This window comes from Convolutriloba macropyga, chromosome 2 (assembly GCF_964194025.1).
Source record: "Convolutriloba macropyga chromosome 2, txConMacr16.3, whole genome shotgun sequence".
Taxonomy (NCBI): Eukaryota; Metazoa; Xenacoelomorpha; order Acoela; family Convolutidae; genus Convolutriloba; species Convolutriloba macropyga.
In genome coordinates this window covers 8,291,332-8,312,840 of record NC_134469.1, presented here as the reverse complement: position 1 = coordinate 8,312,840, position 21,509 = coordinate 8,291,332, and the positions used below count along the sequence as shown (strand labels likewise).

The 21,509-nt window shown below is 38.9% G+C and overlaps 1 protein-coding gene across 1 annotated transcript; it reads left to right on the top strand.

The window, feature by feature from the left end:
* Window positions 1–876: 876 nt before the first annotated feature.
* LOC142335103 (azurocidin-like) lies at window positions 877–15,965 on the top strand. Its single transcript, XM_075383456.1, has 5 exons — window positions 877–1,026; window positions 2,380–2,556; window positions 5,297–5,396; window positions 14,305–14,611; window positions 15,275–15,965. Exons 1-5 carry the CDS (start codon window positions 945–947, stop codon window positions 15,530–15,532), a joined length of 924 nt encoding a protein of 307 aa, XP_075239571.1. The 5' UTR covers window positions 877–944; the 3' UTR covers window positions 15,533–15,965.
* The last annotated feature ends 5,544 nt before the right edge of the window (window positions 15,966–21,509 follow it).

Genomic DNA, 21,509 nt, shown 5'->3' with positions numbered 1-21,509 from the left:
CTGTGGCTTTGATAATAACAAGCACAACTGTCTTCATGGTCAGTTGCAAATTTATCTGTTTTTGCTATAAGTAGAAAGCTTTCGGATTGTTTGAAATTTTTAAAATATATCTTTAAAAAAAAAAAACTAGTGAACTTTTGAACTTTGTCACTTTTAACTTACTTCTTTCAATTTTGTGGCCTGGTCTCTGTAACAACAAGTCGCATCCTCTTTCCAGTAAAATAAGATTCTATCTTTATAGCAGTTTTGTTTTCATCTAATGGTTTCTTGGCTTTGGTGCTACGAATTTTCATAAGAAAAGTGTGATTTTTGCATATTTGCCTATTCTTGAGTTCTTTGTTGCATTTCCACATTATCACACTAATGGGGTCACCCAATTGGCGTTGAAAAAGTGCAAAATTGACGCTGTTTAATAATATTTATGAATAGCCTATGGTTTCAACTGTTGCTGCACTGCGTTCTTTTTAATTTCAATTGTTTTTTGTTTCGTTTTTGCCGTTATTTTTGCAGTCGTCCGACATATTAAGGATAAGGACACGTCTCAATTGTTTCCTATGAGAAAGTCTCATCGGCTGGATTAGAGAGTTTTACCGGCTCTCTTATCTAGCATTATTTTTTCACTTAATTGTTTGTTGAAAGATATGTGAATTTGGGAACGTTTTCTTTCACTTCCTCATTTGGTATGCAATAATTAAATCAAGACGTGGATGGGCGGGGTCGGAACATCATATGGGAACGCATATTACCCTGTTACTTATAGTGGTTTTCATGAAATATTTGGAAAATTTATTTCAGTAACGAAAGCAAAAGCTTGACATTTTTATGTCAAATTTCACTTGAAGTTCACAGTTAGTCAGCGAGTGAGAGTAAAGTGAGCAACTATTAATCGACATTTCACATTTTCATTTCTCTTATTCACTATTTGCAAACTAAAACTAATTGAAATGAAAATTATTTTATGCCTCATTATCTTTAACAGTATTTTCGTCCAATTAATTAAATCCTTTCCTGATAGAGCTTTGCGGGGTTTGACCTCAATGCGATCTCTTTGTAGCTTAAATTTTACACTTAGTAAAAATAAATAACTCTAATCGAAAAAACTTAAAAAATAAAATTTTGGTCATTCCTGAGTTACATGTAATGCATACAAGAAACAAATTTTTAATAATCTGCGGTCCAATTTTTTCGTATAGAACAGCTGAAATCAGACATGCTAAAAATATTTTTTAATAGATTGATGCTTTTTATTACCGCTCAAGTGTTGTGAGTGTTTTTTTAAAGAAATGACATAATTGGCTTCACTTTAAAAATGAAAGTGCCAACCAATTTTGATTATTTTTGAATTTTGAGAACTGATCAATTTTGACCAAATAACCAAAGAAATAAGCGTTATAATTTTCCTCGATCAACTGATCAAAAACGGTCAGTTCTCAAAATTAACAGAAATAATCGAAATAGTCAATTTCTTTTTTGAAGGTAGTAAAATTTGTCATTTCCTGTAAGCGGCCAGAGCCGTTGACCTCAAAGGTTTTAAAATAATCAAAGACGTCCATCTCGGCTCGGGCCGAGGTCCCAGACTTTTGTCCAGACAACAGTTTGGCTGAGGTGACGTGTAGAGCCCGAGCTTTTTATAAATAGTCTAGAAGGAATTTTGATTTTACAGCCAGAAGGTTGCTTGAAAATATGTCTGAATGTACTGATCAGTTTGGAAAATGGAAAATATCACAGGTGTGAAATCTGGAAAAGGTCGAGGCATAGGCCAGATGGGTATCATTATAGGTCTGGAAGTTATAGGCTGACAAATCTGGAAATTGTGACCAGGATTCTGATCCCCGGGTTGATCTTTCACGGTAGTCCTACAAGGATCATATATGATGTCATACAAATCATCATGTATTACTTAGTGCGACTGTTGCATAGGAGAACTATGGAAAACATACATGATCCTTGCATGAAATCACGGAAATCATCATTGATCTATTACGATTGCTAAGACACACTACTGAGAAACGCTTAACAGCTCACGAAAACCCCGGTAATTTAATGATGAAAGTTGTTTGAAATCCTGAATGATCCTTGTATGTTCATTAGTTGGGTAACTTTGGTTAGTTCAGGAACCCGGGTAAGTTCATTTTCTACGTGCATGGGTCAAATCATGACCAGTAACAGCGCACAAAAATGGACAACTTTGCAAAAAACAGAATGCTTTCTACAAAATAATGCCTTTTGCCTAATTTGAAAACAGCCCAACAGCCTTCGATACATTTTTTCATGATTTTTTAGCTTGATTGGCAAAACAAAATTAAAAGCAAAAACAATGCTCAACAAAAAACAACTTCATTTATTGGACAGATCGCAGGTAGTTCCTATTTTCACTAGAGCTGATTGTCGATGGAATTCCGTCTCAACCGAGGTCATTTTATGTCCGACTGATTTTCCTACAACCTGCAGATTTTTTCTGTGGGGGGACACTTATAGCCCCAAGGTGGGTGGTGACTGCAGCCAACTGTATGCAACCATTCAGGAGAGCACACCGACTGTCTGGTGTACCGCAAGGTAATTCTTAATGCAGCTCCCCCAACCCCCACTTGATATTTATAAGAAACGGTCAAAGTTTCGCGAAAAAATTGTTTCTGGCTGGTATTTTTAAAGTAAAAGAAAATTTGTTAGTCTTGATAAAGCATGGGCAGTCATTGTCCCAAGACCGGTATGAGCCAGATGGACATGGGTCGCGAACGGAGGGGTCTGGTACGAAGAAGCGCATAGTCTGGACAAAATTTTGGTCGCGCCGCTTCCTCTGACTCATACCTGAATTGGGTCTGTTCCGTCTAGCGCATGCCTTTTTTCGGTCTATTCGGTCTGACCCATACCAGTTTTGGGCAGAGGACCTCATCCTGGGTGGCTAATCTTGCTAAGACCTTGAAATGTTACATAGCAAGAAAAATCAGGATTTTATCAATTTGGAAGATTTGTGAATGTGAGACAATACTTTCGCATGATTTCCAATCCAAGAAAGATTAACAAAGAAATATGGCAAGACAAAGCAAAATAAAATTGGTGACTGATAAATTTGGTTCTTGAACAATCTTACTTGCTTCCAAGATATTTTTAAATGTCAAAATTGACTACGATAGAAGCAAATTGTACCACAAAAACATCTATCGACATGTCTTGATAAGCACTTGTCAAGATCTTGTCAAGATATTTTTAGAATTATCAGTTTATAACGATTTTGGCAAAATATTTCAAACATTGCTTCACTGGGTAGAAAAAGACTTGGTAGTTAGTCAAAACAGATCACTGGGTAGTTAGTCAAAAAATGTCATGTTTTATTCCATTGTTGATCGTTGTTTCACTATTATTGTTTTGAACTTCACCCGAAGGCTTAATTAGGGTTCCCTAGTCATTGACCAGTGCATATCTTATAAGATCATATACGATTTTTACCAATACTCCATATCGTGTAACTGCTTAAAAGATGGAGCATATCATTTAAGATTTTATCAGACATTACATACCTTGTAAGATCTTATAAAACAGAGGGAAACTTCTAAGAGGTAAGTATCGTCTTATATAAAGATTTGCTTTAATCTTAACAGAAAAATGTGTGTCTTATAAGGTTTTTGTAAGATCTTACAAGATAAGTTTTGATCTTATAAGAATAATGTGTGTCTTATAAAATACTTATAAGATCTTACCAGTTGTTACTACTCTTAGCAAGTGTTGCAAGATTAAAGCAATATCTTATAAGAATCTTATAAGATCTTATGAATTTTTACAATTCTTATAAGATCTTACAATTTCAGAAAAAATCTCTTATACAATCTAACAAGATTAATGCATTGATTTGGCCTTAAGACCATATAAGAAGCTTATAAGATTTTATAAGATTTGCAGTGGCCGATGACTAGGGTAGTTTTATCATGATATTTAAAAAAATTATCGACGATTGTATGGAATTCATAAAATTGGCTGATTCCAGTTCAAAAACAGGAATGAAATTTAAAATCTGAAGCAAAATTGCAAATCAAATGCGAATAACTAAAGCATACTCAGTTACTAAAATTTACATCAAAAACTAACAATTCTCTTTAGAAGTTCTTCATCTCATGTATGATTTGTTCATGAGACAATTTTTACAGCGTCTTCGTAAGTAAAAATCCAATATTTAAATAACCCTTCCTGGTGTGAAACTCGGGGTAAAAATTTCAGCAGAAACTTCAGAAAAGACCAAAACGATGTATAAATGGTGTACAAAATGCAAAACAACAGGTGTATTGCTTTTTATAGGTGCAAACAGTTTTAATGAAAACAGGTTCCTTAAATTTTTCTTCTCCAATTAGTATTTACCAAATTTACTTTTCCATTTAGTGGTTGCAATGAGCTAAACAATTTTTCAGTAACCACAGTGGTTTTATCCAACAAATTTATCTCTTCGATTTATTTTGGTTTATCAGCGCACCTCTCCAACCTTCAAAATTTAATATAGAAAGCATGAGCATAGATACGAGTTTTGATCACAGACACAAGTTTTAAACAGCTTGATTAAGATACAACTTATCTGTGTTTCATGTTGTTGCTCTTAATGTATTCACCACGTTAATTAGTTACATACATATATCAACCGTTTTCTATAGGTACAAAAAAACTAGCAAACGTTTGAACCCATATTAAGCAGAATTTTTGTTCCAATAATTATTAATTGGATTTTTCATGCACAATTACTTTCCTTTGTGAGCACGCCCAATTTTATTAGGGTTTAATAAGATGTTTGATCTTATATTTAGCCTTTTTACTACACGAAATATTATTGAGTATGATTTAGATCCAAGAAATGTTCTTAAATCAACAGATAAAAGAGAATACTTTATAGAACCTTTTTCAAAACTAAGAAATCAGACTTGTCTAAAATCAGACTTGGATTAGACTTGCCAAGTCTAAAATCAGACTTGGATTTAGACTGCCAAGTGTAAAAAGTGACATGGTCATGGTTCTGAATCAGTAATGAAATAAGACTTGGATTTAGACTTTCCCAGTACTGAAATTGACTTCGCGTTAGGTCCGGGTACTACACATCTAGTCTGATTCGTAGCAACTTTTAGTTCATGCATATAATTTGCGTTTCGAGTACTGAGAGATTGCCTTATGTTGAGGCGTTCATTTTTAGGTTACTATTCTGCAATAATTTTCTGCAGAAACAAATATCTGTTAGTAACAGATATTTGTTTCTGCAGAAAGTTTTTGGAGGAAATTTTTTGCAGAAACAAATTATTTTCAGTCATGCAATTACTTTCAGACGATATAGTGGAGAATTTGGCGGTGGAGATTGGTGACTTTTCCCGAGTGAGAGGATCAAGGCATAATCACAGTGTTCAGAACTGGTTCTCCGGTCCAGGGTAAGTGTCGCGTCTAAAACGAGCAGTTTTAATTAAAATAGATTGTTTGTAGCTAGTAACATGAGACCCACACCTTATGATCCTCAATTGAAGATGACTGAAAATTTATTCAAAAATAGCCAGCACATCTTTCCTGTAAATTTTTCAAATCTCTAATTTATTGTAATGCAGCAGACAGAAATCTAACCAGTAAATTAAACTGACCAATCTGCGCTATTGGAAATGCCAGACGTACCAAAATATAGAAATTTGATTACTGGCCAATCAGAAATGAAAAAAAAATGTTAGTATTTTCTGATTGACTGAAAGCTCAAAAAATTCTCCAGTTTTCAAAAATGGAAGTGTGTTTTAAGCTATATATGCTCAGAAACCGCATTAGGCAGAAAGAGAAAAAAAAGTATTTATGTGGTAAACACGTTCTGTTGATAGATTCATATCAAGTCCCACGGTCCACAGAGGCGACTCAATGGCCCGCGAGGCATGGTCGGATGCGGTAAAACATGTTATCCAGGACTTAGGCTATGTCACATTTAGGTTAATTGAACGCATAACGTTGCAGTGTTTTAAATTTTCAAACAGTTAGATTTTGTTGGGTTATGGACTTTCGCAAGCGGAATAAAAACCGTTTTTAACTAAGTAAAAGAATTAATTTCTCAAAAAATGAGAGAATAACAAAATGATATTTTACAGAAGAATTTAGAGATTTACAGGAGAGATCTGATTATTAGATCAAGATGGTGATTTGAATTGGGGGATGAAAAAGGACTCAAAAATCAGCTGTATATATACCCATTATCAGTGGGAAAAAGTCAAGATACAAAACTAATCTTAGCACCGTGATTTATAGTGGGGGTCGCAAAGATTACCCAATATGGTTTGCTACTGCAAATCAGTCGCAAAGGGAACCATAAATGGAATGCATTTGCACTTTTCTAAGAATTCATCAACACTTCCGGAGATATCATCATCATTTAATACATGCTGGGAAGATTTTACATCACTTAATCTAACTCTAATAAGAGTTATCTAGATTCACCAATTTGAGCCGAATATTGATTCTCAGCACCATTTCTTGACGATTCATTTATATAATTTCTTTGATCGAAGTCATATTGCTTGTCTTTCTAATCTGGTAAGTCAAACTTTCTTCCTAATTCTCACTAAGTTTAAGACTATAGTTTGATCGATATTCTAACACCCCCACTCAGAATTGAGCTGATTGCGTAGAGTCTGCTCCCATCAAAACTGCTCTGAATGTTTCCACTTTCGAAACGGGTAAGGACTTTGTGAAGATGTCCGCTGCCATTTTGTCTGTAGGGACGTAATGAATTGAAATAGTCCCATCCTCAGTCTTGTCACGAATGAAGTGGAACTTTGTCTCGATGTGCTTGCTCCTCTTGTGCATGACTGGGTTTTGGCAAAGTCTGATACAACTTTGGTTGTCCTCTCCAATTGCTATTGGACGTTTCTGTTGGATGCCAAAATCCTCTAGAAGTTGTTTCAGGTAGAGTGCTTCCTGAACTGCTGCTGCCATGCCCTGATATTCTGCTTCTGATGAAAAAAAGCAACTGTGGCCTGCTTCTTGACACCCCAGCTGAGTGCTGCGCTACGTCCGTTGAGCTTGAAGTAATAGCCCGTTGTTGATTTTCTGTCGTTCACGTCTCCAGACCAGTCTGCATCACTTTCCCCCACTAAATCATAACTGGCCTCTTTTGTGTAAGTAAGCTTTAAACCTTTTGAACCTTGAAGATATCGCAGAAGTCGTTTTCCGCACATCCAGTGTTGATTGGTAGGTGCATTCATGTGCCTGGACAGAATGTTGACAGTGAACATGATGTCTGGCCTCGTCTGTTTGGCCAGATACAGAATTGATCCAACCAAGCTTCTGTAGATCCTCTGGTCCACTTCTTCGTCTCCGTTCTGTGCTGTCTGAAGTTTCAAATTCAAATCAGCTGGAGTTCTTGAGGGTTTGCATTGAGCCATTTGAAACCGCTCAAGCATTGTTTCTTTGTGGCGTTCATGGTCGACTGTGACTTTGCCCTCTTCTCGTCTGATTCTTAGACCCAGAAACCAGTGTAGTCTCCCTCTGTCTTCCATGTGAAAGGTTGCTTCTAGTGCCTTTTTGACATCAGAGACCACTGTCATACTTCTTGATGCTAATATGATGTCGTCAATCCAGACCAAGATGAAGATGTGATCCTCTGCCTCTGATCTTGCGAACAAGCAGTGATCGTTCCTGCTTATGGTGAACCCCTGTCTCAGTAGGAAGTTTGCCAGCTCTTTGTACCAGTTGTTAGCAGCCTGTTTCAAACCATAAATTGATTTATTTAGTCGACATACTAACTTCTCCCCATCTGATCCGCGTTTTACAAACTCCTGTGGCTGTTCCAGATACACTTCTTCCTCGATTGGTGAGTGCAGGAAAGCAGTCTTGACATCAAATTGGTGCATCACATGGCCCTGCTTCGCTTATAGCTGAAGTAGAATCCTGAATGTCTCTGGGTTACAGGTAGGCGCAAAAGTCTCAAAGTAGTCCAGTCCTTCCACTTGTTTGAAACTTTTCGCCACATAGCGCGCTTTGTATTTGTCCACTTGACCACTGGGTCCCAATTTCACTTTGTAGACCCATTTGCCCGGTATGACGTCCCTGTCTGTGGGTGGTCTCACTAGGTTCCAAGTCTCGTTGTCTTGGAGTGCCTTGACCTCGTCCTTCATTGCCCGGTGCCACTGGTCCCAATCGTCACATTGCTTGGCTTCGTAGACTGTTTTGGGTTCAAAATAGTCGCCCTCAGTTACAGCAAGATGGGTCCTGACTTCTCCAAAAAATTGCGGAACATTCCTTGCTCGTGTCCCTCGTCTGGGCTCTGCTCTGTCCGCGTGTTCCAGTGCATCTTCATTGAAACCAACTGTCTCTAACTGTGAGAAGTCTTCTGTGTCAGTGTCTTCCAATGACTATGAGTCTCTGTAACTCCCTCTTGTTGAAGTAGATCCTTCATCTAGTGCTGTTTCTCTAACATCTGAGGCCTCTGGTCTCAGGGTTGTTTCTTGAGTACTCACGCTCCCTGCGTCATGCCACTCCTCTTTTATTGCAGTAGATGTGTCCTGTCGTTCTCTGTTGTCATCATCTTGATGACCATCATCTGGGTGCCACATTCCCAGTTCCGACCCATCATCTAGTAGGTCAGCCGTTTCTTTGCTGTCAGGGATTGGCCCACTTCAGACTCCTTGATGATCACATCTCGAACTGCCATCACCTTGCGTGTGTTGGGTATGTACACCAGGTATCCGTTTTCTCCTTCAGTGTAACCCACAAACTTTCCTTCCAGTGCCCTGGGTTCAAGTTTGCTGACTTCACTGTCCCTCTTCCTCATGAAGACTGTGCAACCAAAAATAGATAATTTACTAATTGAAAGCTCAGGTTTTATACCTCTCATCAGCTCTGCTGGGCATTTTTCTTCTCCTCGTCTCACAACCAAGTTTCTGATCCTTGCTGCGTGAAGAATTGCTGCTCCCCACATCATCTTGGGCAGTCCTGAGTCAATGAGCAAACATCTTGCCATCTCCAGCATTGTCCTGTTGCACCTCTCAGCTAACCCATTCTGTTGTGGCGTCTCTGGTATGGTCTTTTCCTGTAGAATGCCTGCATCTAAGCAGTACGTCTTGAACTGCTCTGAGAGAAACTCCTTCGCATTGTCTTGCCTCAGCTTCTTGGGCGTCCCCACACTGAGAACAAATTTCTTCAGGCTGGCCAGTGCTTCACTCTTTGCCTTAAGCAAGTCCACAAACACAAACTTCGTGTACTGGTCTGCAAGCACTATTCAGAACCGGAACCCTGACAGTGACTCTACTCTGAAAAGTCCCATCACGTCTGTGAACACCCTCTCCAGCTTCTCTTCTGCTTGGGTCTCTGCCACTCTTGGTATTGGAGTCTTTGTGATCTTGGCCAATGCACACACATTACGTACATCATCGAGTTCCCCCACTGTCTCTGGTGCATTCCTGACCACATCCGCTTGATTCAAATGACCCAATCGTCTGTGCCACTTCTTTGCAATGTCAAGTTTAACGCTGTTGGAACTCATCTTGAATTCTAGAACGCTGCAGGGTAAGTAAAACAAATTGTTTTCTTGTGTTAGTTTTACCCGAGTTCCCTTCTGGAGTTTCATGCAGCTGTTTCCTCTCTCGAAAGTGAAGCTATGTCCCCACTCCGTGCATCTTGAGACTAATAGGAGGTTTGGAGAATAGTCCGGCACACACAGAACTTTTTTGAGTTCGCATAGGAATTCCCCTTTGTTTGTGATCCTCACACAGCCTCTGCCCACCACTCTGGAAGCCCGTCCGTTGGGATTTCTGACCACTGATTGAATGGGCACAAAGTTCAGGAATTCATCGATGTTCGTCACTATGTGATCTGTACAACCACTGTCCACTAGCATGCCTGCTGTCTTCCACTGGGCAAGAGCTGCCCAGCATTCCTCGTCTGGTGTAGCCAATGTTGGACCCATTGCCACTGACTCATGTTTGCCTCCATCTCTTTGTCTCTTGCATGCCCTTTCTAGGTGACCCTTCTCACCACACTTGCTACATTGTGCTGTCTCCTTCTTCCTGCAGTCCTTGGCAAAGTGTAAAGGGATCGCACACACAAAGCAGTTTCCTTTCTTGGGACCCTTCTTGAAGTCACGCTTCACTGTCAGTGCCACTGAACCACTTTGTCCCTTGTGTCTCTGCACCGTGCTCTCATGAAAGTTCTGCAGCCTTTTCCTCAACTCTGTGAAGTTCGTTGCCGGGTTGAAGCTTTCCTGTATAACAAAACTTTCATACCTCATTGGCAGACCATTGAGGAACAAGGCGTTGAAGAGGGTCTCTGAGACTGCTTCCCCTGCTTCTTGTAGCCTTGTGAGCAACTCCTGTCCTCTGATGAAGAAGCTGTCCAAATCCTCAGAATCCTCGAGCTGCAGTCGAGCAAGCTGTGCCACTAAAGTCACCACTGTCGGCGTCTCCACACTCTGAAATCTCTCTTGCAAAAGCTTCCAAGCCTTTGCTCCATCTCCAATGCCATCATCTCCCACACAGTCATGTCTCATCAGCATGAGGGTTGTTGCATCTAGAGTCAGTGCCAGATGGCACCACACATTGTTCCATTTCTCCTTGATGTCTGCAACTTCCTTCTCATATGCATCCTTCAGCACCTTGTGGTTCTTCTTCTCATCATTGGTTGCCCCATTGGACAGTGGCGCAGGCTCATTGGGTTGCTCCTCTGTCCCCAGTAGTGATTTGTAGAGTCCCTTCGTCTGCATCATCGCCACAAATCTTGTGCTCCAGATTGGAAAGTCCTGTGCCTTTCCTGTGTAGGTCAGCAGCTTCACTGTCTAATGATCCATTGAAGTTTGAGCAAGCAAAACAGTTGTGAAAAGAAAAGGTACTAAGCAGAAAAGGATTATGACCGTCAACAACAAATTAGTTTTGTTTTGGAAATTAATTTTATGACTTAGAAAACTGCTGGGCTCATAACCTGTTGGGTTATGGACTTTCGCAAGCGGAATAAAAAGCGTTTTTAACTAAGTAAAAGAATTAATTTCTCAAAAAATGAGAGAATAACAAAATGATATTTTACAGAAGAATTTAGAGATTTACAGGAGAGATCTGATTATTAGATCAAGATGGTGATTTGAATTTGGGGATGAAAAAGGACTCAAAAATCAGCTGTATATACCCATTATCAGTGTGAAAAAGTCAAGATACAAAACTAATCTTAGCACCGTGATTCATAGTGGGGGTCGCAAAGGTTACCCAATATGATTTGCTTCTGCAAATCAGTCGCAATGGGAACCATATATGGAATGCATTTGCACTTTTCTAAGAATTCATTCACACTTCCGGAGATATCATCATCATTTAATACATGCTGGGAAGATTTTACATCACTTAATCTAACTCTAATAATAGTTATCTAGATTCACCAATTTGAACCGAATATTGATTCTCAGCACCATTTCTTGACGATTCATTTATATAATTTCTTTGATTGAAGTCATATTGCTTGTCTTTCTAATCTGGTAAGTCAAACTTTCTTTCTAATTCTCACTAAGTTTAAGACTATAGTTAAATTCTATACTTTGGTATGTCTATCTGTTGAGACGTCATCTGACCAAACAAGGACTCGGAAATCGCGATTCAGTGAAAAATTCCTATTATTCGACATTAGTCTTTCAGTCCCCTTTAGATATTTCTACCATGATACAATTTTGATCCTGGACAACAGGTGAGACAACTTTGATCCTGGACCTCGGCCAGGTGAACTTTAGGGTCTTTCTACCATATGTACACCGGCGTACTACCTACTGCGGTTAAAATTGAGACTATACTTCACTATTTTTATTAGAGGGCTAATTTGCGTGGACACCTTATTCAATGACAGGGAGTGAAGCCGACTAAAAAATGAAAAATTTAGTCGACACAACGTAAAATGACCATGTAGATCAATTCTCATGCTGTGATTGGCCAATTTAAACAGTATTTCGTAAACTGGCAAATGTATGGTAGAATTCTTTTCAACTAGAGTAAAGCAGATCTATCCGTGGCTTTATCCTCCCCCTTCCTCCATCCACGAGGGTGCGACCACTGAGGGGCCGGTTGACCCGTACCTTAGTCGCAGTGGGTTTCGGCGGTGTACCATTAACTTTCAAATTTAACCAGTACTGAACCAGGCAAATAGAAGTTTGAAACCTTTTGCCAGTCTGCGCAGACTCGATTAGGCAACATCCCAGTCTGTCCTTTTTCTTCGCAGCATCATTTACATTATTGATTAACACTGCACAGAATGTTTCACATCAGACTGTACATACAAAGAACTAACAGACTGTACATAGCAAATTTTGAAAATTTTGAATGACTGATATCATGCATGAAATTTTCAACGTGGCGATACCCGGAGCTGCATTCTAGCTGAACTTCTACGAACTACACCACAATTAACTCACACATCGACCTTCACCGACTTCCGCCGACCTCTGACCTCCACCGACTTCCACCGACTTCCGCCGACCTCCGACCTCCGCCGACCTCCGCCGACTTCCGACTTCCACCGACCTCCGCCGACTTCCGACCTCCGCCGACCTCCGCCGACCTCCGCCGACCTCCGCCGACTTCCATCGACCTCCACCGACCTCCGCCGACTTCCGACCTCCGCCGACTTCCACCGACCTCCACCGACCTCCGCCGACTTCCGACATCCGCCGAACTCCGCCGACCTCCGCCGACTTCCGACTTCGGATTTAATAATAAAAGAGATGCGAGTGCATGGATTCAATAAAATAGTAGAGTAGAGTTTGTAGTAGAGCGAGAACAATTAGGGGCAATTATCTCGCGCTAGCAGATTGAATTTGTTCACGCTCAAGTGGTTTGTAATTACGCCTGGCCAGATCAAAATCAGACTGGCGCCACTTATGTGCATCTTACGAGCAGTCTGTTGCAAGTACATGTACATGTAAGATACATTAGGCGAGAAAGAATGTGCATAAAATTTGCATGCTTATGACTCATTAGGTTGATAAAATACAGCCTATACATAACCAGAAGTGACATGTACATAGTAATGATCTTCAAAAAATGCATGATGCAAATTGTACTGATTCAGGGCTGCAAAGCTCCTTTAGGTAGCTCCGGGGAAGCCCTATGCGAGGGCACACTAAAGATAATGGTCAACAGAATTACTGATTTACTGACCAATCAGATTCTTTCACAAACTATATTAAAACTGTCGGCAAAATTCGTATTTTTCTTTGTCAGTTAATCGCCCTGTCAGCTAATCCTTCTAGCAACACTGAGTTGATTTATAACAGAAAAATAGAGTTAGGTAAGTCTACTTCGCGCGCAAAAATAAGTAGAACCCTCTTACTTTTCTTTAGGGCTGTAAAAGGAGACCAAATCGTGTCTGCCCCATTAGTTGATCACTAACATTTCAGAACGATTTAAATTTTTTTAATAAAAATTTATACCATCAACAATAAATATTAGATAAACGTGGAGTCTGGGGAAGATTTTTGAGGTGAAAAGTTTGCGCGGTTAAATGATGTAATGCTGAAAAAATATGTTAAAATATAGTGGCTTGAAAGAATCCAGGATAAATTTGTACCCAGGCTGAGGTCATAGACAGACTCGACTTTATTCCCACTCGAGCGTAGCACACGTTTTACTTCTGCGCATGAATGGTCTGACCCCAAGAACGCAGGATAGTCTGATCCGAGTCGAATTTAAACGCATTTTAGCCTGAAAAAGCGCAGTTGGGTCTGATCAGAAATCCTTTTGATTTGGGCTGGTTTGTTCAGAAATTATTTCCAGTCGGGAACTCAACCTGGATTGAACCCCTGATTTTCCAGCATTTAGCTAGTTCGTAGTATATTCACCGCTGTCAATTTTGTGTATTGATATTTTAATAACTTTGTTGATTTTTCGGTAATTTTGAGTTGAAATGGGCGCCGTAGAATATCTGGACAACTCTGGCCGCATAGTCTCTTCATATTGTTTGCACTATCTATTACAAGGCCAAGGTTGAGGTCCCAGATAGAAAGTGGATAGTTCATAGCATCCCCCACGGGATATTCCTATGTGCAGAATCTTGTCCGTTTAATTCCAGTCCTTTGCAGCCCTAATCTCCCCTTCCAGACCGGTCAATCTCAAACGCATGACTTCTGGTGCGGTTTTTAAGGTCCGGTGAGGCAACTTTGATCCTGGACCTCGGCCAGGTGGACTTTAAGGTCTTTCCCATGATAGATACCCCCTCCCCCAGCTTATTGGTCTTATAACTTATATCCACCACCCAAAAAAATATGGTAAACATACCGTGATGGGGCCATGGTGGTGTTATAGTGTTATAAAAGCAAAGACCCAAATTTCGTTCTTTTTACAGGTACCAGTACTCGACTAAACCTACGAACAACATTGCACTTATCATGCTCAAAGACCCAATTAGCAACCCAAACGTCATCCTCCCCGTATGCAATGGAAATTTTAACCCAGGAGTCCAATTGGGCACTTGTGGAATGGGTTCCATATCTGGGAAGATTCGCCACTATCCAGCAAATTTGTGGGAAACGTTCTTTAAGGAAGTGACGACAACTCAGTTTCACTGGACTCAGGGAATATCTGTGTTCATGCCTGTTCGTCCTATGGCTCGAATTAGGTGTCCTCATGACCTCATCTGTACTCAGAGCATGGTAAGTTAATTACACGCCAGCACCTTGGTCCTTTTACGCAGGTTGAGAGGTCAATATGGAAACAAATAAAATCGGATCTATTCGGTTTCGCCCCCCCCCCTCCCCCCCGTGTTTTTTATGACCCCCAGTTACAAATTATATGTTGTTATATAGCACGTTACTATGCAAGAATATAGCACGTGCGTCTGGGGGTCATAAAAAATTTATGCTCACTAAGCTGGGGGGGGGGGGGGGGGCAAAACAGAATAGATCCATAAAATCTTTTGGGGGAGGGGGGTAAGTTTTCTTGCTCAAATACACGGTCACATAACTTCGACACAAAATTTCACATCACATGGTCACATAAGCCAAAACACAGTCTTTTTATACTCAATATCGGCTGTGATCAAACTGACGCTAGAGTTCAGTAGAATTTGTCCTCAAGTATACATCTTCACAGAGGCAGGGGATTGAACTTTCAATCCACGCATACTTTACCTCTCGGCCACGCCTCTAAAGATATCAGATCTTTCCCATTCGTACCCCCCCCCCCCCCACAACCTACCAGCTTAGTGGTCAGATAACCTCTAGCCCCCCATCATGATAAATATTCCATAATGGCTATAATTTGACGGGGGCTATAATGGGGAAGACCCAAAATATCGTTAAATAGCCCTTGCTTAGGTTGGCAGGAGCAACATATGTTTCAAAGATGAAGGCAACCCTCTCTATGCCCTTGATCCGTGTAGCAGTGCACAACCTTCAACGTCGGCAGTAAATGCAAGAGGAGGCGCATTGTGTCTATACGGAGTGGCATCTTACTACCAGTCAAAGAGTTCCGAACCCTCGGCTGATAAATGCGATAATGGAAGTTACTTTGCAAGGGTTCCAATACATGCATCCTGGATTGAGAGGATTATTTCTGTCCACAATCCAGTGTAACCCGCCCCGATCAAGGTCCCAGGTTGAAGTAACATCTGATCATACGTAACCCGAGCGCACAGCGGAATTATCCCAGTGGGAAATTACAGAATCTGGCCTGACTTTCGAGCGACTATGGACACTGGTGTGCATTGAGTCTGGGCAGAGATATGGGTTTCGACGAATATGATTTTTTAAGACTGAGCAGAATAATCAGATACAGCTCGAGCAATGATCATTGACTACGTCTGATCGGATGTCAGTTCCATTTGGGACCTCAATACAATCGTAATAAATGATAGTCGACTGATGTGTGATCATTTAATTCCTTCTAATAGCATCAACCTTGTAAAATTACTAGGAATAATTTATAAAGGGAAAATATAAATCAACAATTTGAAGAACATATATATTATTTTAAAAACGTATCTAGAGCAACCTTTTATGGCTTGAAAATTAAATCAATTAGTTCTAGAATTAAGACCAGGCTAGGATTAGTGCAATAACTATCACTATCAAACTGATTCTCATCTAGATGCAATCCAGATGTCGTGGTCGAAAACACGGGTGATTAGAATTCACCAAGTTGAATTTTAAATTAAATTTGGATCCGAAAAGATTTAAAAATTAGCTCGTATTTACAGTAGTTATCTATGCGAAAATATTCAGAGAAAATTTAGATTAGCTAAATATAATTTATTTCATTGACATGTGAATATATCTTAGTTCCGAAACCCGGAGGTGATTCTCTATTTTCATCAAAATTTCCAGAGAATCATATGTGGCCTAGATACAAATCTAGTTCATTAGTTGCAGGTCGGTGCATGTTAGAATTAAGCTTCTGTGGGTGGGAAAATTTACTTCTGACATCTGATTGATAGGTCAACAAGATAATGATAGTGCCAGAACAAAATTAGAATCGAGTTTAGATTTATGGCCATTACTTATCAACATAGCAACAAATTTCGTCAGGTAAGTTCGTTCTCTGAATTTTTAATAAAAAAACTGCTAAGTTTATTGATGATTCTTTGAAGCCATCACATCGTCCCTCCTGTTAAAGCAAGTTTGTATAGGTATAGGTTCTCCAAATCTGTTGGGTTGTTTTCTGTTTCTTGTTGAGGTTCGTGAAGGCTCTGATGGTTCAGGTTGCTGGTGTTCTGCAGCAGATGGGGCTGCAGAAGCTTGATCTTGATGTGAAGGTCCCACATCTGTAATCTGAAGTTGTGGCTCTGATTGAGATATGGAGTCCTTCACTGGTGGTTCAGTTTTCACATTGTCCTCTTACAATCTCGCAATTTGGTTGTCGCTCACTAAAATAGCCCGTGCTGAGTTTTCGGGCTGTTTGAAAAATGTGTTCAAGCCCTTCCTGAGGATGAAGTTAGCCTGTCTTTTCATTGGCTTTGAATAAAATGTGTTCGCACAAGTCGAAATCTGCAATTGCTGGTAGTCTCACTTCGCGTCCCAATAGAAGTTCAACTGGAGTTTTGGCCCCTCGTCTTGCGATGAGTTATCAGTGCCCTTCGCAGGAATGCTCCAAATGACACATTAAGATTGGGACTCCACGCTTGAAGTGCCTGCTTCACTGTCTGAACTGCTCTTTCAGCTAGTCAATTAGCTCCAAAATGATAGCGCCAAAATAAAATTAGAATCGAGTTTAAATCTGTGGCCATTACTTATCGACTTAGCAACAAAGTTCGTAGGGTAAATTTTTCTATGGTTCTTTGAAACTTTAATAAAGAACTTCTTAGTTTCTTGATTTTTCTTCAAAACCATCACACCAGATAATTTCAATTTTTTGTTGTGTCAGTTAAACTATTCTTCTTGACTCTTTTTAGATAAAACAATGGTTCGTTAGCGCGGAATTCAAGCGTTAGGTTCATTGAACCGCAAATCATCTACCCGTAACTTAATTATCATCAATCAAAAGCCACCCCATTCAACGTTGAAATTCATGTTCTCTACACATTTTCAATGTTCAATTATTCAGAGTTTCTTTTCCAGCAAAATTTGAGTTATTGATCACAACAGCCTCTCCAAGGTGCATTGATCAGCAGTTCTTGATCTAAAAAACAGTATTTTCAAATAATAGTTTGCAAAAACTCCCGATAAAATATAACTTTAGGACTTCATTAAAAAATTGCTTCATTCATTTTTTTTGGTTATGAGCAAATAAAAGTATGATCAGAACTATGGCAAATAAAAGTATGATGAATGGGCAAATAAAAGTATGATGAAAAATGAACATAGCTGAGAGATTGCCAAAGAACAACCTCAATAGCTTGGTAGATTTGCAGACTCAAACTGTTAATAAAAGAAACAGACCAAAACAGAAACTTCTTTTTGTTAAATGCTGAGATGTTATTTTGAGTATGAATCAGTTTAACCTATTGCTACTTTCCGATTAGATTTGTTAACGTGTGACCAAAACTTAATCACGCGAATGAACTCTCACCACTATGAGTGACGTCAGGCGTGCAATTCAAAAGACATTGCATGATCGACTGAACAAGAAGCCGATTTGAAGTGATTATGCTGTCATATGGTTGCAACAAAAATCTTGACGAAATAAAAAAACATAGCAGGACAAGTCCTGAAACTAAACCTTTCATTGACTAAACAAAATAAAAATAGACCATGGTTGGACTACAATTGGATTGGGAAAATCATTTAAAGAAATGCCGCGTGTGAACAAGACACCACTAGCGAGTAAAGCGAAATTTTGTGCGAACACATTTTCCTCACTCTACTTTAAAATTAGAGCGAAAAAATTTCACGACGCAAAGCCACTTACTTTTTTGCTCCACTCCCTGTTTTGGCGTGACAAAAAGCGTCACTTTAGTTTGACTTCAATAATCATGCAAATGTGTGAACAGATCTTAAAAACAATGACAGCGCCCCTATACAAATCAAATTCTTTGAATTGTAGAAAAACCAAGAGAAGGCCTATAGAAGCCCCAGCTATCTCTTTGCAGCTACTATTAAACGCGTTGGAAGAATGCATTGCAAAAAGTGCCCCTATTTCCGTTTGGCATTGTTGTTCAATTACAACTTACAAAACAAAGCTAGGTTCTTCGTTAAAATAAGATAAAAACGAAAATCTTAGTTTTTCAGATCATATTCAATTCAGAAAAATTTATGTCTTGAGCGTTTACGTTCATTCTCTGACGGCAACTTACCTAGTTGAATTACAACAAAAATTCTATGATAGTTTGTAATCTTTTGAGAGAAACTAAGCTAAAATTTTTTACTCTTTCTGCGGTTCTTCCTATAAATCACTGAGGATTAAGAAAACTTGTCATTAAATAACCAAACCATCTCAAATTATTTAGCACAGCAAAATCGTAGCCCCGAAGATCTTGAATAATTTATATCATTATACTCTTCCTAAACAAAATTTCAAACACATTTGGTTCAAACAAAATTTGAAACAAGAAGTATTTTACAAGCTATAGTAGACAAGGAGAGATTCGATCCGCTGAGCGGACGAGAATCACTCCTCTCAATGCTCCAAAACCTGATGCCACTTTTCCAGTTACGTCACACAATTAATTCTGGAGACAACACAACAGACTAACATCAGGTCAATTGCTCGCAAAGAACGGCGAAGAGTTAGCTTCGTAAATAGCTAGCTACGGTTTGCTGTGCAGAGGTGAAGTTGGGGAGGCTGATTTTGAGCCAAGAGTTGGACGACAACACGGTCAAACAAAAAATGCAATAACAAAGATGGCAGATTGTCAGAAAACCGCGGCAAAAGCTTCGTGGATCTGCAATGACAAAAAGATAGTGAAGGAAAGAGAACATAATTGATGAGATATTAGATTTTGATTCAGAAAGTGTACAGCTTACTGCTGCTTCTATTAGCTGCTCTCAGATAACCTTCAATTAGAGTGACACACGCACGCACGCACGCACGCACGCACGCACTCACACACACACACACACACACACACACACACACACACACGCACGCACGCACTCACGCACTTTTGAAGTAAAGTGTATTTCAGAGTGGGGAAGTCTTTTTTGAAAGTGAGGTAATTCACCTGTAAACAAGCACATTTTCACGCGAATGAACAAAAAAACTAAAGAATTAGTGAAAACATGACGGCACTCACGCATTTCAGTTTATTTTGCATGAACGAATGAAGAAAAGGCAGATTTGAAGTCATTATGATGTTATATGGTCGTAACAAAAATCCTGACGACGAAATAAGAGCAACCCGATAACAAAAATTCCGAAAACAACTCGAAGCGTCAGAACTTCACAGGGAAAACGTTAACTACACCTCAAACCACTACCATTTGTCCTAAACCATTAACTTTTTATCACATCAGATTTGATTTAAAAAGATGGCTAAAACTTACACCAGTCACAACGAAGATTTGAGCAACAATATCATTGAGGCAAGTTTAAAGTAGAGAAAATTGCAAAATCTTTCCGTACTAGCACCAAAACCATACATATTTAAAATTTAAAAAATTATTTTGGCAGAAAAATTTGTGCAATATTGAGACCGCGAAATCTGAAAATAAAAATATTCTGTAACGTTAAAATTTTAAGGATGTCCTAATGCTAATAGGCTCAAATAAACTGACAGGGATTTGAAATATCATGAAAAAAACTCATGGTACCAATAGTAAGAAGATAGAACTCCAGGACAGCATATGGCAGATAAACTTCTTATGAACTGAACTTAACTTTTCACAGGAAGAATTTAATATATAGGACTCAAGAAACACGAAAGGTTTTGCTCTGGTTTCACTGGAATAAGATACATTTCTCTCTTGTTGGAGATGTCATAGACAAAATGATTTCAAACTATTGCAAAAAATAAATCAACGAAAAAAGACAAAAGACGAAAGAAATTAATGGCGAAAAACATTTAATAACAACATCTGGAGCCCCAACAAAATTTGCCGAAGATGTTAAAACTTAAAAATTTGCAAGTGGAATGTCCACATATTCTCAGTGCTGACCCTTTTTATATGAAATACATTGCAACGAAAATGATAATCTAGAAAAACGATTTAAATAAATTCTTAACAACTGATAAAATGAGAGCGAACAGAACTTTCGGTAGTACGATACGGACATAAGTTATAACAACAAAAAAAAAAGTTCTTGATTTTTGAATTGTAAACACAACACTGAAAAAAATTGAATTAGAAGAAAACATATCTTTGTTTTGCTTTCGAGGCCAAGAAAAATTAAATAGCTATCCTCCTGTATAGATTTCAAAATAAGAAACAGTTCAAAATTTTGATACAAAATATTTAGCAATTAAATATTTTCGAAAGTGCACAAAAATTTATCTGATTTATAAAGACTTAACGCCTAAAACTAACCGTATTACTAGTAAAAACTACTTTAAGACGGTGAACTAAAACTTTTTCTGGTAGTTAACATGAAAACATAGCTGCCAGATTGCCAGAAAATAGCCGCAATAGCTTCGTAGATCTGCAATCTAAAAAAAAACAGTAAAAAACAGACCAAAAAAACTCATTGAAGGCTGATATGTTATATTTTGATTTAAAATCTGGATAAGTTTTTGCTACCTCTATTAGCTGCTCTCAAATAACCTTCATATAGAGTGACACATACCCATTTGACCTTATCTCTTTGAATTAAAGTAAATAAAAGTCAATTTCAAAGTGAAGTCATTTTTGAGAATGAGGTAAGTCATATGTGACCAAAAATTGAATCGCGCGAATGAACAAAAAAACTCACTCCACTAAGAGCGAAAAATGACGTCACGCCCGCAATTCAGTTGAAATTGCATGAACGAATAGAAAAATTGAACAAAAACGTCCAAAATCGGATAATCATGTGTACAACTTTAAAAAACAAACATACCCGGCAGATTGCCGGAAAACAGCCGCCGTTGATTCCAATAACTCTATTGGGATTGAAAGAAAAGAAAATATCAACAGAAGTTGATTTTTGTATGGGCGATACAGGCTCTAGTATCAATACCAATGAGCATTATAGATAGCAACT